This window comes from Borostomias antarcticus (genome assembly GCF_949987555.1).
Source record: "Borostomias antarcticus genome assembly, chromosome: 25".
Lineage (NCBI taxonomy): Eukaryota > Metazoa > Chordata > Actinopteri > Stomiiformes > Stomiidae > Borostomias > Borostomias antarcticus.
The window spans coordinates 1,468,019-1,485,240 of record NC_140258.1 but is presented as its reverse complement, the minus strand read 5'-3'; the positions used below and the strand labels follow the sequence as shown (position 1 = coordinate 1,485,240).

The following is a 17,222-nucleotide window of genomic DNA, read 5'->3' as shown; positions in this document are numbered from 1 at the left end:
AGCACAAAATAATGTGGTTGTGGTTACATAATGGACTGTAAAAAAGAAAAAAGTAGGAGATCTAAACTAATATCACTAAATATTTATTTAAAAACATGTTGTTTGATACATTCATGGATGGACATTTAACTGTTTGATTCAGTATGACCACATAGAGGCAGTATTCTGGTTTGAACAGAATACACGCTCTGTGGTTTTTTCATTTTCCAAAACATTTCCCCTCCATTGTTGTGTGAATCCTCACAGAGACCATATTGTTTCAGAAACATACATGTGTACGACATCACAACTCCACAGTGATTATGATAACATTCTGTAAGGGTTTTCAATAGAAACATGTGTAGCCTGCAGTAGTGTCCCCATGGTAACATTTGGCAAGAAAGACGCTTTTCTCTGCATGATGCGAATTAGGCTTTTTGCAGCACAAGAAAATAAGAAACCATGTTTTAATGATTATGATATGAAATAAAAAATGTATACTTATAAGTAGGGATCAGTTCAAATGCAAATCAATCTCATACGCAAGTGCAACACATTCGGCGTCATCTAAGTGACAGTCATACAGTACAGTATATCTAAAATTAAAAAAGTGGGGCTACAATATATTTTTTAAATTTTATCTTGTCTCTTAAGCTCAGCATTAGAAAATCTTTGTATATTAAGAGTTTTGGAAAAACGATTAAACAGATCTTAAACATATACTCATTAAATATATATCATATATAATATAAAATGCATTCTAAAAATATATTTATGATGGTAAGACACAATTTGGAAAATGTTCACTGAGACCCAACCATTTCTAATCTTCTCATTCTAACCATGCGCTTGTGCTTCAGCAGAGATGGAAACACCACTCCTCCAACACTGATCAAACATTTAAGCTATTTCTTTTACCTACATTTGGATTCTGAGATTTGATATAAAAGAAACCAATTGAAACTAATGTAAAACTATGTGAACCACTAAAGAGCAGAGTTGTATCCCTGTTGAAGAGCCCTGGCAGCGTGGACTGGGCTGCTACTGGTCCTTCTGTAGAGAGCTGTAGTACTCTGTCAGAACCTTCCAAGCTCTGGGGGCCATGAAGCCATCTGGAGGGTTCTCCCCACTCCTCGCCAACTTCCTCATCCTGGTGCCTGAGATGAACTCAAACTCAGAGTGTCTGAGGGGGATGGGGTGGGGGTTCATGAATAGAAAGAGAAGAGACATCAGGATGAGTATGCTGAAACACTTTTTTTGAAGGCTACCTACTTAAGGACTTCATAACACAAGCATAATCACTGCATAACACATTTCATAGAACTGCCTATGTCAATATTCTCAAGCTGACATTGGATGGTTTAAGCAGTAAGTGACAAACAATATAATAGATATAAAGTGCATTACCAGATGTAAACAGAGTTCAGAGCAGAGTGTAAACAGTTCTTTGATCATGTGGTAATAGAGAAATTAAAATCTGTTTATTATTTGGTCATGTACTGAAGTGGTTATTATTTGGTCATGTACTGAAGTGGTTATTATTTGGTCATGTACAGAAGTGGTTATTATTTGGTCATGTACTGAAGTGGTTATTATTTGGTCATGTACAGAAGTGGTTATTATTTGGTCATGTACTGAAGTGGTTATTATTTGGTCATGTACTGCCACTGTGTCCTGAAGTCATGTAATCTGGCAAGGTGACCCAGTAAGATTGATAGAAGCAGCAGTTTCAATAATAGGGAGTGTGTCATCTCTCACTGTTGCAGCCAGGTTGCTCAGTTGAGTAAAGTAAAATGACTCCTCTCCATAATTTGCAGCTAAAATTGGTCTTAAATGACCTAATACATCCTTGTCTAGACACCTCAATGTGCACATCTGAACCATGAGTAGTAGATAGGCCTAGTATTAATGGTGTACTTTATTGATTCCAGTGGGGAATGGCCTACTATAGATTAACTGGCACCCAGTAGGCCAACTACTATTTCCCATTACATTTTCCCACCAGCAGATGGCAGCATTGTCCTTCAGGTAGGCCTACTCTGCTCGCAGTGATTGCACTGATTTGAACTTGGCTACATGAGTTATAATGCACAATTGTCAGATCAATCTTTCACCATCGTCTGACAATCTCTAACCTTCCCAGTGAAATGTAAGCACGAAATAATGTGGTTGTGGTTACATAATGGACTGTAAAAAAGAAAAAAGTAGGAGATCTAGACTAATATCACTAAATATTTATTTAAAAACATGTTGTTTGATACATGCATGGATGGACATTTAACTGTTTGATTCAGTATGACCACATAGAGGCAGTATTCTGGTTTGAACAGAAAACACGCTCTGTTGTTTTTTCATTTTCCAAAACATTTCCCCTCCATTGTTGTGTGAATCCTCACAGAGACCATATTGTTTCAGAAACATACATGTGTACGACATCACAACTCCACAGTGATTATGATAACATTCTGTAAGGGTTTTCAATAGAAACATGTGTAGCCTGCAGTAGTGTCCCCATGGTAACATTTGGCAAGAAAGACGCTTTTCTCTGCATGATGCGAATTAGGCTTTTTGCAGCACAAGAAAATAAGAAACCATGTTTTAATGATTATGATATGAAATAAAAAATGTATACTTATAAGTAGGGATCAGTTCAAATGCAAATCAATCTCATACGCAAGTGCAACACATTCGGCGTCATCTTAGTGACAGTCATACAGTACAGTATATCTAAAATAAAAAAGTGGGGCTACAATATATTTTTTAAACTTTATCTTGTCTCTTAAGCTCAGCATTAGAAAATCTTTGTATATTAAGAGTTTTGGAAAAACGATTCAACAGATCTTAAACATATACTCATTAAATATATATCATATATAATATAAAATGCATTCTAAAAATATATTTATAGATGGTAAGACACAATTTGGAAAATGTTCACTGAGACCCAACCATTTCTAATCTTCTCATTCTAACCATGCGCTTGTGCTTCAGCAGAGATGGAAACACGACTCCTCCAAGACTGATCAAACATTTCACCTATTTTTTTTACCTACATTTGGATTCTGAGATTCGATATAAAAGAAACCAATTGAAACTAATGTAAAACTATGTGAACCACTAAAGAGCAGAGTTGTATCCCTGTTGAAGAGCCCTGGCAGCGTGGACTGGGCTGCTACTGGTCCTTCTGTAGAGAGCTGTAGTACTCTGTCAGAACCTTCCAAGCTCTGGGGGCCATGAAGCCATCTGGAGGGTTCTCCCCACTCCTCGCCAACTTCCTCATCCTGGTGCCTGAGATGAACTCAAACTCAGAGTGTCTGAGGGGGATGGGGTGGGGGGTTCATGAATAGAAAGAGAAGAGACATCAGGATGAGTATGCTGAAACACTTTTTTTGAAGGCTACCTACTTAAGGACTTCATAACACAAGCATAATCACTGCATAACACATTTCATAGAACTGCCTATGTCAATATTCTCAAGCTGACATTGGATGGTTTATGCAGTAAGTGACATTGTAAAGGCACCATTGACAATGTGAGAGAAAGTGAAAGCCATCAAATAAAAGTGTTACCAAACGTTCTGTCACACCCTTAGGCCCGCGGTACACAGTACTTGTTTTCAACGTATTCGTCTCCTTGTGGCTACCACGCATTTTCTGCATTCCTGTGGAGCGTTGTCAATTTGTTGTCTACGCGTACGCGCTGTTAAACAGAAAGTATACCATGGGCTTCATGCCCCACTGGTTAAAACTGTACCTGGCTTCACCCCACGAATGCTGCACACCCAACAGAGGTGCTTCATTATGAACGCTTGATCTCCAGCTCACCGGTCCTGGTCGTAGAAGTCCATGGCCCTCTGGGTCTGGTTGTAGGCGGCCACTCTGAAGGGGATGATCTCCACAGAGGTGAGTCCGGGCGCCATGGCGAGCACCTTCCCTCCGTGGCTGGGCTCGTACAGGTCCTCTCTGGTCTCCGGGTGGGGCATGCCCGCGGGGTCACGACCCACGATGTAGAAGTTAGCACCGGCGATCATCCTGGCCCTGCAGTGCCACTGGACCTGGGGGAGGAAGAGATAAACACATTTGAATCATTTATTTATGTCCACATCAATAGAAATACAAAGGACATACAGTAAACACTAACAATGACAGAGTCTGACAGTTACATAAGTGCCTAGTTGATAATCACATTGCTACATACGGTACACACAAGAGGATGACCATGACAGGTCCACGGGGCAGCAGCCTACTTCATGGGTATAGAAAACAGTGCCTCCTCCATATTGAGCGGCTCCCAATAATGGAGAGTGAGCAGTACCTGACTAACTGCCTGGTCCTTCTCCTAGGCCTGTCGGCCATCTGATATACCCTCACACGCACACATGCACACGCACGATAGTACTTGCGCTGTGTGGTGTTTCTGGTTCGTTTGACCCATGGTAAGGGATGGTCCAGGGCGGGACGCGAACCTGCAACGTTGCGCTCGCAAGTCGGATGTGCTAACGACTATGCTAAGAGACATATCCCGCTTGGCACGGTCGATAGCACATCCTTTATATACTAGGGGAGTGAGTCTCACCAGCTACTCGCTACCAATACCTCTGAGGACTACACTCACTCCACGAGAGTTTACGAGGACTCACGATTCACTCGGTTACACGCACACACACACACACACACACACACACACACACACACACACACACACACATGGAGTATTTGGTTACTGAGAGCAACGGTACAGGGATTGTTGACGGTTGATTGACAGACAGCAGACAGCTACCTCTGTGGGCCCAGCGTACATCATGGGCGAGGGGAAGATGGCCACGATGGTGCTGCTGGGATCCAGGACGCCCTCCTCCAGGACGGCAGCATGCTGCCTCATCCGCCAGTCCAGGGGCACGTCGTCCTCCTTGGTCCAGCCCCCCAGGGGGTGGAGCAGCAGCACCGGCTTCTGGTATCCGCGCTCCAGCAGGCGGCGCCGGGTGTCCTGCATCAGCAGGGCGTGGCCGTTGTGGACCGGGTTCCGCAGCTGGAAGGCGAATACGGCATCTATGGAGGAGAGATCCCAAAGACAGACACACACACAGAGGAAAGTGATTTAGTCTCGCATAGTCAGACCTGCCTCCACACTTCCCCCTGTGCCAGCGCTGGAAAGGTCTGGCTGCACTCATCATTCGAGGATAGGGGGTGGGAACGCAGTATATCTTTAAACCAATCATAATCGTCTTCGGTGGAGCGGTTGCTGGGTTGTTGTTGTTTCTCGTAGTCTGGATTGAATCTGATTGGGTGAGTTTGGAAGGGCAGATGAATGTGCAGGTGAATACAGACGAACATACCTGCTTTCAGCTCTTTAAACTTCTGCTTCAGCTCCCGTGGAGTCAGGCGGTACTGGTCCAGGCCGTCGTTCCATCTGATTCGCTCCAGCACCTCAAGGTCACCGCCTACCAGCCAATCACCTCCCTCCATCACCATCTGTAAAAGGTATTCGGCATAGAGATATGAATGAAATAAATATAACAATTGCAAATTAAAATATAGCTGCAAGCAGCAATAACGGGGCCAAGCACACCAAACGCATCAAAGGCACAACAAATGCATCAACATCTAATCTGACAATTTTGTGTCCAATGAGTAAGTTGTAGAGCATCGCATGTATTCAATAGATTAACAATTTGCATTTATTAAGCAGTGGTGTGAGTGTGTGATATTTACACCTGGACTCCCCCTCCTGCAGTGAGCTCTCCTCATTCTAACACTGCCCAGCGGTTACACAGTGCTACTTCAACTTTGGTAAACAGTATATAAAACACTTTCTTTAGCACGATGGCTGCTGGTGGCACTGGCTCTCATTGAAGGCTTGACTGATGGTGACTCGTTCACTTACTCTAGACTGATGTACGTATTTTAAGTAGTCAGTCGCTTTGGATAAGAATGTCTGCTAAAATGTAAATGTAACGTGTAACGGTTGCTGTGGCAGGTGGTTAGGGTTCATGCGTGATCGTGTAACGGGTGCGGTGGCAGGTGGTTAGGGTTCATGCGTGATCGTGTAACGGGTGCGGTGGCAGGTGGTTAGGGTTCATGCGTGATCGTGTAACGGGTGCGGTGGCAGGTGGTTAGGGTTCATGCGTGATCGTGTAACGGGTGCGGTGGCAGGTGGTTAGGGTTCATGCGTGATCGTGTAACGGGTGCGGTGGCAGGTGGTTAGGGTTCATGCGTGATCGTGTAACGGGTGCGGTGGCAGGTGGTTAGGGTTCATGCGTGATCGTGTAACGGGTGCGGTGGCAGGTGGTTAGGGTTCATGCGTGATCGTTGCTCAGAACCTTTATGTAGGGGTGCTGGGGGCATGTGGTTCCCCACTGCCGGGCACAGCGCTCCTCCTTGCGGTGTTGGTAGAACTCAGGGTGTCTCAGGATGGCCACTCTGGAACCCTGGAACTCCAGAACCACCGCTGCACAGCCGTCCAGGCTCTGCTTGGTCTCCGTGGTAACCGGCAGGACGATGGGGACAGACAGGTTGATGGTTCCACCTGAAGCAGGAAATTAAGTCATTTGATGTCTCACTTGAACCGTTAAGAATGGTGAGGTGATGTCATCATTTTGTAGGCTGAAACGTTAGCATCGCCTCCATTTGGTTCTGAGCTCTAAATCCCTATGGGAAAAATGAATGGGATTTGCGAAAAATGCCCAAAATAAGGCATGTGTTTAACAGAGACTCCCAGACCCTAGCACGCTTTCTTATAAAAGTTTGAAATACATAATTGAAGATGGGTTTTGTGAATTTTTAAGCCCTTAGTTGGTTCTGAGGTCAATGTTGCTGAGATATTCTAGCTATTATTGAAACTGGACTACACAGCAGTCAAATGGCCGCCATGTTTTTCATAATGTGAGCTGGCACTAGAAGGCGTGAGATTACCCAAACTAAATAAATACCACACATATAAACCAACAACTGCCTTATCTAGCTCAATCTTGTATGCAAGATATCATCTGCAGATTTTTTTCCATTGACAGATTTAGCTTCAACGAAAGCGAATTCCACATGCATTTTCATAGCTAGCCCAGTAAACATGGCAGACATTAGAAAGACATTGGACTCATGTAGTCCAGTTTCAAAAATGTTCAGCATAGCACGAGCAATACTGACCTCAGAACCAACGTAAGGCTTCAAAAAACCATCTTCAATTATGTATTTAAACTTTCATAACAAAGCGTGCTAGGGTCTGGGAGGCTCTGTGGAACACATACCTTGTTTTCGGCATTTTTTCGCAAATCCCATTCATTTTTCCCATAGGGATTTAAACTCAGAACCAAATGGTTTCAGCCTACAAAATAACATCACATCTCACCACTCTATACCGACTTTGTTTTCCTTTAAATTGATTTTGAACAGAAGTAGACAAAGGCCACATTTTCTCATAAAGGCCAAGATTGTGTCAAAGACACCACTGGCAAGCTTTACGGAAGAGCAATTGAGCAGAAAGTGGTGTTAAGAAGTCAGGAATGCTGTTAAGGGGTTTGGTCTGTTACCGTCCAGCAGGCTGCCGAAGTGGAGCACCTGGAGGAACTCCCGCTCCCTCATGAAGCCGTTGAGGGGCGTGGCCCAGCCCTCCGCCAACACCTGCACCCACTGGAGGTCCAGCTGAGGAACACAGGTCTGAACATCAACTGACTACACATATATATGAATGATAGACTATATATATATATAAATAAATAAATAAATAAATTAAAAAACATATATATATATATATATGAATGATAGACTACATATAAATAAATAAATAAATAAATGTATATATATATGAATGATAGACTACATATAAATAAATAAATAAATAAAATAAAATAAAAATAAAAATAAAATAATAATATATATATATATATATATATATGAATGATAGGTTACTGTTTTACTACTGTTTTTTTGCTTCCCTCTGGAATATGTAGAGGTGGGTCGTATGCCCACCTCCCTTGTTCTCTGTAAAGCGCATTGTGTTGCCTCTGGGTATGAAATGCGCTATACAAATAAAGCTTTGATTGATTGATTGATTGATTGATTGATAGGACTCATATGATAGTGATAGTTGAGTATTTGGTACAGTCGGATGTTCTACGTATCTACGGTATGTATAAATGTAGGGTCATGTTGTGCAGGTGTTTCTGCTTCAAGGCATACTGTACTGCAGCAGTATATAATATAGATTTCATTGAGCCAGGGAGTGAAGGACAGCTCATTAGACACGGTACACACGGTATCCTACTGTAAAGATATAGTGATCGCACGGTACACACGGTATCCTACTGTAAAGATATAGAGATCGCACGGTACACACGGTATCCTACTGTAAAGATATAGTGATCGCACGCTCAGAAAGAGCCGTGGCCACCTGGGGCCCGCTAAAAACATGGCTGGTTCAGAGATGAGTTACCTTGGTGATGCTGATGGCGGGCAGCGTGCTAGCGTCAGCTTGCACCAGCTTCAGCTTGTTCTCAGGAACAAACAGCTCATTCACCTCCTCCACTATCCCGCTGGGAACGATGTTCTGTGCTCAAAAAGAGATCAAGAGAGAACCTGATTACGATCCAGCAATCCATTACACCAGTGACCAGCTACAGATCAATCCATTACACCAGTGACCAGCTACAGGTCAATCCATTACACCAGTGACCAGCTACAGGTCAATCCATTACACCAGTGACCAGCTACAGGTCCCTGTTGTCACAGTCAGCTCTGGGGAACCTTCTTTATAATGTGCTATATAATATATGATGTGTTTATAATGTGCTATATAATATATGATGTGTTTATAATGTGCTATATAATATATGATGTGTTTATAATGTGCTATATAATATATGATGTGGTGTTTCTGTTTGATTTAGACATGCAGCTCCACATACAGTGCAGCAGTGACATGCAGGGCTTCGTAGGGAGGTGTGTGTGTGTGTGTGTGTCTCTGTGTATCTGTGCGTGTGTCTGTGTGTGTGTGTGTGTGAGTGTATATAGGTGTATGTGTGTAATTATCTGTGTCTGTCTGTGTGTGTGTGTGTGTGTCTGTCTGTGTGTGTGTGTGTGTGTGTGTGTGTGTGTGTGTGTGTGTGTGTGTGTGTGTGTGTGTGAGTGTATATAGGTGTATGTGTGTGTGTGAGTGTATATAGGTGTATGTGTGTAATTATCTGTGTCTGTCTGTGTGTGTGTGTGTGTGTGTGCATGTGCGTGTGCGTGTGTGTGCATGTTTGTATCTGTGTGTGTGCGTGTGTGTGTGCGTGTATGTGTGTGTGTATGTGTGTGTGTGTGTGCGTGTGTGTGTGTGTGTGTGTGTCTGTCTGTGTGTGTGTGTGTGTGTGTGCGCAAGCGTGTGTGTGTGTGTGTGTGTGTCTGTCTGTGTGTGCGTGTGTGTGCGTGTGTGTGTGCGTGTGTGTGTGTGTGTGTGTGTGTGTGTCAGCCCTACCTGTTCTCTGAGCAGCTCCACCACCTGCTGGATGCACTCGTTAACAGTCAGCTCTCCGGTCTTGAGCACCAGCTCCGGGGCGTCGGGACGCTGGTACTCTGCGTCGATCCCTGTGAACCCTGGGACAGAGAGGACGACAGAGGGAGAAATAACCACATCACACTTTCAGTTCAAAATGTTTTCACTGAAATTACCGGTTCTCCATTTATTCTTTTGCTGACGTTCTCCTTCTCACTACGAGGGCATTTTCTGAAGCGTGACTGGTTAGAACCTGCTCTCCATTCATATTAAAAGTCCCGTACTTATTTCCAGGTTGGTAAAGACACGCTTAATTCATATATTTGCATTTCTGCACCTCTCACAATTTCGCACACATGTGGAAACGCCCAAGCTTGCATATTCATTACGGAGAACGGGTACCTTTCTCCTCAGTGTAGCCCATTAGTAGATCATCTATGCACCTGGTTTGCATACGCAGGCCTTCAGGAGATCAGCCCAGTAGGTGAGTGGGGAAGCTGAGGTCGGGCAGAAAGATTTACCTTTGATTTCCCCGGCCCGGGCTTTCTTATAGAGTCCTTTCACGTCTCGACTCTCACACACCTCCAGAGGAGCATCGACGAACACCTCGAAGAAAGGCAAGCCAGCACTCCCCAGAATCTTCCTCGCCTCGTCACGATCCTTCAAAGACAACAGGAGCACATGATCATCCAAACCAACATGATCATCCAAACCAACATGATCATCCAAACCAACATGATCATCCAAACCAACATGATCATCCAAACCAACATGATCATCCAAACCAACATGATCATCCAAACCAACATGATCATCCAAACCAACATGATCATCCAAACCAACATGATCATCCAAACCAACATGATCATCCAAACCAACATGATCGTCCAAACCAACATGATCATCCAAAGCACTTCACCCAGAGTTGTGTGTGTCTAGTTCACCAGCTGAGGAGTGACAAGACCTTTTTACAACGAAATACACTCATCAGATTACCAACTGTTTTTGAAAACGAATACTGCATCAGCAGGGTGACATGTTGGGGTTAAGGTTAGAGTCAGAATGACCTCTGACCTTGGTGTAGGGGGAGATGAAGCTGGTGATGCAGACGAGGCCCGCGTCGGCGAACAGTTTGGCCACCTCGCCGATGCGGCGGATGTTCTCCTCGCGGTCCGTGGCGCTGAAGCCCAGGTTCCTGTTGAGGCCGTGGCGGATGTTGTCCCCGTCCAGCGAGTAGCAGGGAATGGCGTGCGACACCAGGTACTCCTCCAGGGCGAAGCCGATGGTGGTCTTCCCAGCGCCAGACAGACCTGGAGGCACCAGCAACAGCTAGGAGGAACTGCAGTATGGTACGGATCCATGGCTTTCACATAGATAGGTGCTCTCAGAAGCTATATTTATACAACGGTGTTTGATGGTTCTTGATTCTGATTGGCTGGAAGCCGTGTTAAAATACTTTGTAACACACCTGGGGCCGCATATCATTCCATTTTCAGTATTAACGCGCCTCCCATTTGATCCAATGCATTGTAGTTGTTGTTGTTGCTTGGCAACCCTTTTGTTAGGGGAACTATTTTGCGCGGCGGAATTGAGGGAATGATGCTTCGTTTTGAATAAATGTTAATATTTTACATTGCTGTGTGTTTATTTTACACTAATAGCTGTAGTAACCGTTGTATAAAAGCAATAAAGGTTTTACGCCCCCTAGCTGTTATAAAATCACTATAACACACGGCCACGAGTGGTTTATTGCTTAAATATATACTACTGAACACTATGTTTTACACACAGATAGGTGCTCAGAGAAGCTATATAGATATAACTGCCAAACTCTATGATGACAGAAAAACAATCTAAAGTTATCAGCTCTCTCTCTCTCTCTCTCTCTCTCTCACACACACACACACACACACACACACACACACACACACACACACACCCTTGGGGTTAGTGAGTACTGTACCTGTGAGCCAGACGGTGCATCCTCTGAAGCCGGCCCTGGTTCCCACCACCTGGCCCCTCTTGCTCCTGCTCACATGGTGGGCCTGGAACACCACGTTGGTGGATCTGTTCAGGTCCTGAATCACGGAAAACACACTGCTGTCAAAAGTTACAACCAAAAATGGTTCACTGCATCTCTTCATGCCAAAGCTAATTTTAAGAAAAGTTGGACGTGAGAAATATTAGCTGAAAAGTTCACCTGACTCTAACCAAACTTTGCCTTTGATCTTTCATTGTGCATAATATCTAATGTTTCTCTCCAATAGTAATGTCTAACATGTGTCTCTGTTTCTCTCAAACAGCAGCCGTAGTTTTGTTTGGGGGATTATACCGGCCTACTAGGCAGCTGCTGACTCCAAACCAGGAGGAGAGGATGGGAGGAAAACCAGCCCACAGTGTCATGTTGTTTCACACTAGCTCGCTACTCATCTCCTCTTTCTTATGTTCAAGACAGCGGAGATGATTGTACACTTTAGGAAACATCCAGCCCCCCTTCCCCTCATCACACTGAATGACGCCCCAGTGACCACTGTTGACTCCTCCCCCTTCCTGGGCTCCTCCATCTCCTGGGACCTCCAGTGAGCGCCGTGCAGTTCCTCAGCTCCCTCAGCAGAGAAGCCCAGCAGAGGAGGCACTTCCTGAGGCAGCTGAAGACATTCAACCTGCTAAAGACCATGATGGTTCTCTTCTACACCGCCATCATGGAGTCCATCCTCTCCTCCTCCATCATCATCTGGTTCTCAGCCTCAACAGACAAAGACCAGGGCAGACTGCAGCGCATCATCCGCTCCACTGAGAGGGGGATCCATGTAGACTGCCCTCCCTGCACGCCTCCAGGACCCTAACAGGGGCCAATAAGATCGCTGCCGACCCCTCCCATCTTAGTCACGGTCTCTTTGACGCACTCCCCTCTGATTGGAGACTGCAGTCCAGCGGGACCGGGTCCACTTGCCACAAAAATAGCTTCTTTCTCACAGCCGTCAGACTCATCAACAAGGCTTGCTTCATCCCACGACGCCCCCCCCCCCCAACACACTGACCCTAAGCCCCCTGCACCACTTGCACACAACCTCTGATTGTTCCACATACCTGAAGGGCACACAGTGCAGCCTATATAACACCGCTCACTCACCACACTACACTCACCACACCCATTCTGTATATAGTACATCAACTGAAATTGTGCCTCCCCTTTTATTTTTAACAGTACATCATAATTTGTACATTGAACTGCATTATTTTGTATTTGCAATGTTTTTTGTACTGTTTGCACTGCCCTGTCTTGTCCTGCACCCTGTCCTATCTAGAACAGCGTATATCTTAACCCTGGTCAAATTCCTAGTATGTGTGAACCATATTAGCAATAAACAGATCTTGAGTCTTGAGTTATGTTCTTATGTTCAAATGTAGAAATAATCCAACTAGCAACCTAATAATGACACACTGACAGTGATCACTGGGGGTCTGTCTGAATGAAATAATGTTCTATCTTTTATTATATTTATATGTTGCACTTATTAATATGAAGTTAAATTGATGAGATGCCGCCCTCCTCTAACCACTTCTCACAGACTGCCCTTTCCTCTTTTGCCCTGCAGGTGTCGCTGTTGAAGCATTTTAATCAGAATTGTAATAATGGATGTTTTCCACAGAAGAGAGGAAAAAATAATTACGCCCAGTATAACACAGTAACACATTGTATATTGTGTTAAACCAACATGCGAGACTGTGCGCTTAATAGCCTATCGCTGTGTGGCAGATACAACTATATTACTGCATAGCAAAAGACACTAAAGATGAATAAGTCTCCATTGAACTTGATGTGTCTGGGTTTTACACAACACATTTCTATGGGAGTTGCTCTGTGAGTTGTGTGACTGAAAGGGCCCCTGTGGAGTCAGACTGAGTGGCCTGGACTGTGAGAGGGCTACGCTGGGCCTGGATGGTGGAGAGGGCTGCGCTGGGCCTGGATGGTGGAGAGGGCTACGCTGGGCCTGGACTGTGAGAGGGCGACGCTGGGCCTGGATGGTGGAGAGGGCTACGCTGGGCCTGGATGGTGGAGAGGGCTACGCTGGGCCTGGACTGTGAGAGGGCGACGCTGGGCCTGGACTGTGAGAGGGCTACGCTGGGCCTGGACTGTGAGAGGGCTGCGCTGGGCCTGGACTGTGAGAGGGCTACGCTGGGCCTGGACTGTGAGAGGGCTACGCTGGGCCTGGACTGTGAGAGGGCGACGCTGGGCCTGGACTGTGAGAGGGCTACGCTGGCCCCTGATAGGGAGGAAGGGAACCGCCTGGACAATGTGTTCAGTGTGCTGTGATCCAGTGATGATGTGGCAGACCCAGACCCCTGCACTCTCTCCCACCCTCCCTTGCTCCTAACATCTAACTCCCTCCCTCCCTCCCTCCCTCCCTCCCTCCCTCCCTCCCTCCCTCCTAACATCTCTCCCTCCCTCCTAGCATCTCTCTGTCCCTCCTAACATCCCTGCCTCCCTCCCTCCCTCCCTCCCTCCCTCCCTCCTAACATCTCTCCCTCCCTCCTAGCATCTCTCTGTCCCTCCTAACATCCCTGCCTCCCTCCCTCCCTCCCTCCCTCCCTCCCTCCCTCCCTCCCTCCCTCCCTCCCTCCCTCCTAGCATCTCTCTGTCCCTCCTAACACCTCTCCCTCCCTCCCTCCCTCCCTCCTAACATCTCTCCCTCCCTCCTAGCATCTCTCTGTCCCTCCTAACATCCCTGCCTCCCTCCCTCACTCCCTCCCTCACTTCTAGCATCCCTCCCTCCCTCACTTCTAGCATCCCTCCCTCCCTCACTTCTAGCATCCCTCCCTCCTGACATCTCTCTCTCTCCCCTCCCTTCCAACATCTCTCTGTAGCGCTCCTCATCTCTATAAACTGTCTTACTCCGTGCCTTTCCACTACACCACCCGGTGTGGGTTACACACACTAGCTCCTGTTATGTGTGCTCACCCCTCCCTTCCCTACCACACACACACACACACACACACACACACACACACAGAGAGCTTTCTCTAATCAGAGGGCTCTCGTTCTCTCTCTCTCTCACTCCCGTCTCTGGCTGCCTCTGAGCACAGAGCTGTGTTTCTTGGGTAGTGTGGAGGACGCCCCACACAGAGCTGTGTTTCTTGGGTAGTGTGGAGGACGCCCCACACAAAGCTGTGTTTCTTGGGTAGTGTGGAGGACGCCCCACACAGAGCTGTGTTTCTTGGGTAGTGTGGAGGACGCCCCACACAAAGCTGTGTTTCTTGGGTAGTGAGGAGGACGCCCCACACAGAGCTGTGTTTCTTGGGTAGTGAGGAGGACGCCCCACACACAAACCCATCTCTTCTGTGGACGCCCCACACATAAACCATTTCTTCTGTGGAGGGCAAAGGATCCATGAATTTGCTGAATTTCCATGACTCTTTTCAGTAGGATATTCAAACTCATTTTACAGAATAAGCACTTGAACTCCCTGTGATACAACGTAGTTCTGCACACTGATGAGCTGATCTGTGAAGACTACTTGTTGGCAGGTACGGTAGGTACAGTAGGTACAGTAGGTCGGGGTGAAACACTGCTTAAGGACAGTGCAGAGGAATAAGGTTCATAGTACAACTGTTAGTTTTCCACACACACTCCTGTGGCTTGATTTGCACTTTCCCCTTGTTATCAACCACCCTCCTATACACACACACACACACACACACACACACACACACACACACTGCAATAGATTAAGTAAAGGAGGCAAATAAACAACGAGTACTATTCATTCAAACCAAGCAGACAGCCAACACCACTTATGCTTGCTTGGAGCTCTCTCTCTCTGTCTTTATTCTTTAAGGCAGCACAATCATGAACAAATCCATAAACATCCACCACATACTGTCTCTCTCTCTCTCTCTCTCTCTCTCTCTCTCTCTCTCTCTCTCTCTCTCTGTGCTCTCTCTCTCTCTCTCTCCGTGCTCTCTCTATCTCTCTCTCTCTCTGTGCTCTCTCTCTCTCTCTCTCTCTGTGCTCTCTCCATCACTCTAGCCACATTTCAATGATGTATTCCCAATGTTTCACTTCATCCTTTCACTCTCATTCACTGTCTTTATTCCTACCTACATGTTCCATCCACCCTTCAGTCAGTCAGTCCCCCTCAGGGCTCTTCAGCGGGGGTATCTAACCCTAACCCTACCTAACCCTAACCTAACACTATAACCCTAACCCTAACCCTACCTAACACTATAACCCTAACCCTAACCCTCCACCCTAACCCTCCACCCTAACCCTCCACCCTAACCTAACACTATAACCCTCCACCCTAACCCTCCACCCTAACCCTCCACCCTAACCTAACACTATAACCCTCACCCCTAACCTAACACTATAACCCTCCACCCTAACCCTCCACCCTAACCCTCCACCCTAACCTAACACTATAACCCTCCACCCTAACCTAACACTATAACCCTCCACCCTACCTAACACTATAACCCTCCACCCTAACCTAACACTATAACCCTCACCCCTAACCTAACACTATAACCCTCCACCCTAACCTAACACTATAACCCTCCACCCTAACCTAACACTATAACCCTCCACCCTAACCTAACACTATAACCCTCCACCCTAACCTTACACTGAAAATACAATCAGTGTTTTCTATTCCCAAGGTGGTCATATAGTGGACTTTCATCAAATTGTGTAGTGTACAATAAAGGCTTGTGCACAGCAGCCTATAGTGCGTCTGTCTGGCTGATGTAGTCCTCTATAGAGCAATACAGTTAGAGTTCTCCAGCGCACATTGGGTTCTCCATGTTCGATCCCACAGCAGCAGATCGATATCTTCTCCACTTCTCGTGTTTGGAACCAACTGGATTCCTAGAAGGCTGCTCTATTGGTTCAGTCTTTCCTCATCACCCGATTGTAGACTATAGGTCCTACTTGTCAACTTTGACATACAGCTAGAGATCATTTTTTAAATATTTGTAATCTCATGAGAGAGAAGTCGCATGAGAGAGAGTAGCAACCCCTAGATCAAGTGTTCAGGTCCACTAGGGAGGTTTGGCCACAGCGCTACTAACGTTATTATGTAACTTAACAGGAGAACTTTGCATTCCAAGCGCCGGTAGACCGTTTTGTAAAAACTAAATGTACAAAAAAACTAAAACTAAATTACCGCGTGAGGCACAATGTAAATAATATTAGGATGCATCCGGACCCTCAATCAACTCTAATAATCATTTCAAATAGGATATACAGTTCAAATAGGATATACAGTTCTGGGCAACTCACCGTCCGCTGCTTTTTAGTTCCAGACATTGTGCACTGCTGTGAGATCCCAGAGGACTGCGGAGGAATGTGTCTCTCGCTTTAAACTTATTTTAACAACTTCGATAGAAGAATATCGTTTTTTTTATAGGACTTTCAAGACACGTAGCATTTCTCTGGCCCTCCTCCATTCCCCCCGCGGGGGCTAGAAATCTGCATATTTGACAACCAGCCAATGCATCGACATCACGACATAGCAGGGCTGAGCCTGAGACAGATCACACACGACATAGCAGGGCTGAGCTTGAGACAGATCACACACGACATAGCAGGGCTGAGCCTGAGACAGATCACACACGACATAGCAGGGCTGAGCTTGAGACAGATCACACACGACATAGCAGGGCTGAGCTTGAGACAGATCACACACGACATAGCAGGGCTGAGCAGACAGATCACACACGACATAGCAGGGCTGAGCTTGAGACAGATCACACACGACATAGCAGGGCTGAGC

At 45.9% G+C, this 17,222-nt stretch overlaps 1 protein-coding gene across 1 annotated transcript; it reads right to left on the bottom strand.

Moving 5' to 3' along the window:
• Nucleotides 1-2,204: 2,204 nt before the first annotated feature.
• LOC311325849 (bifunctional 3'-phosphoadenosine 5'-phosphosulfate synthase 2-like) lies at nt 2,205-16,851 on the bottom strand. The gene is made up of 12 exons (XM_084458643.1): nt 16,730-16,851; nt 11,411-11,525; nt 10,522-10,757; nt 9,969-10,107; nt 9,430-9,548; nt 8,407-8,520; nt 7,505-7,616; nt 6,299-6,504; nt 5,315-5,450; nt 4,759-5,027; nt 3,804-4,033; nt 2,205-3,293 (listed from the first exon to the last, which is right to left on the bottom strand). The coding sequence occupies exons 1-12, from the start codon at nt 16,754-16,756 to the stop codon at nt 3,152-3,154; spliced, it is 1,845 nt and encodes a 614-aa protein (XP_084314769.1). The 5' UTR covers nt 16,757-16,851; the 3' UTR covers nt 2,205-3,151.
• Between the last annotated feature and the right edge of the window lie 371 nt (nt 16,852-17,222).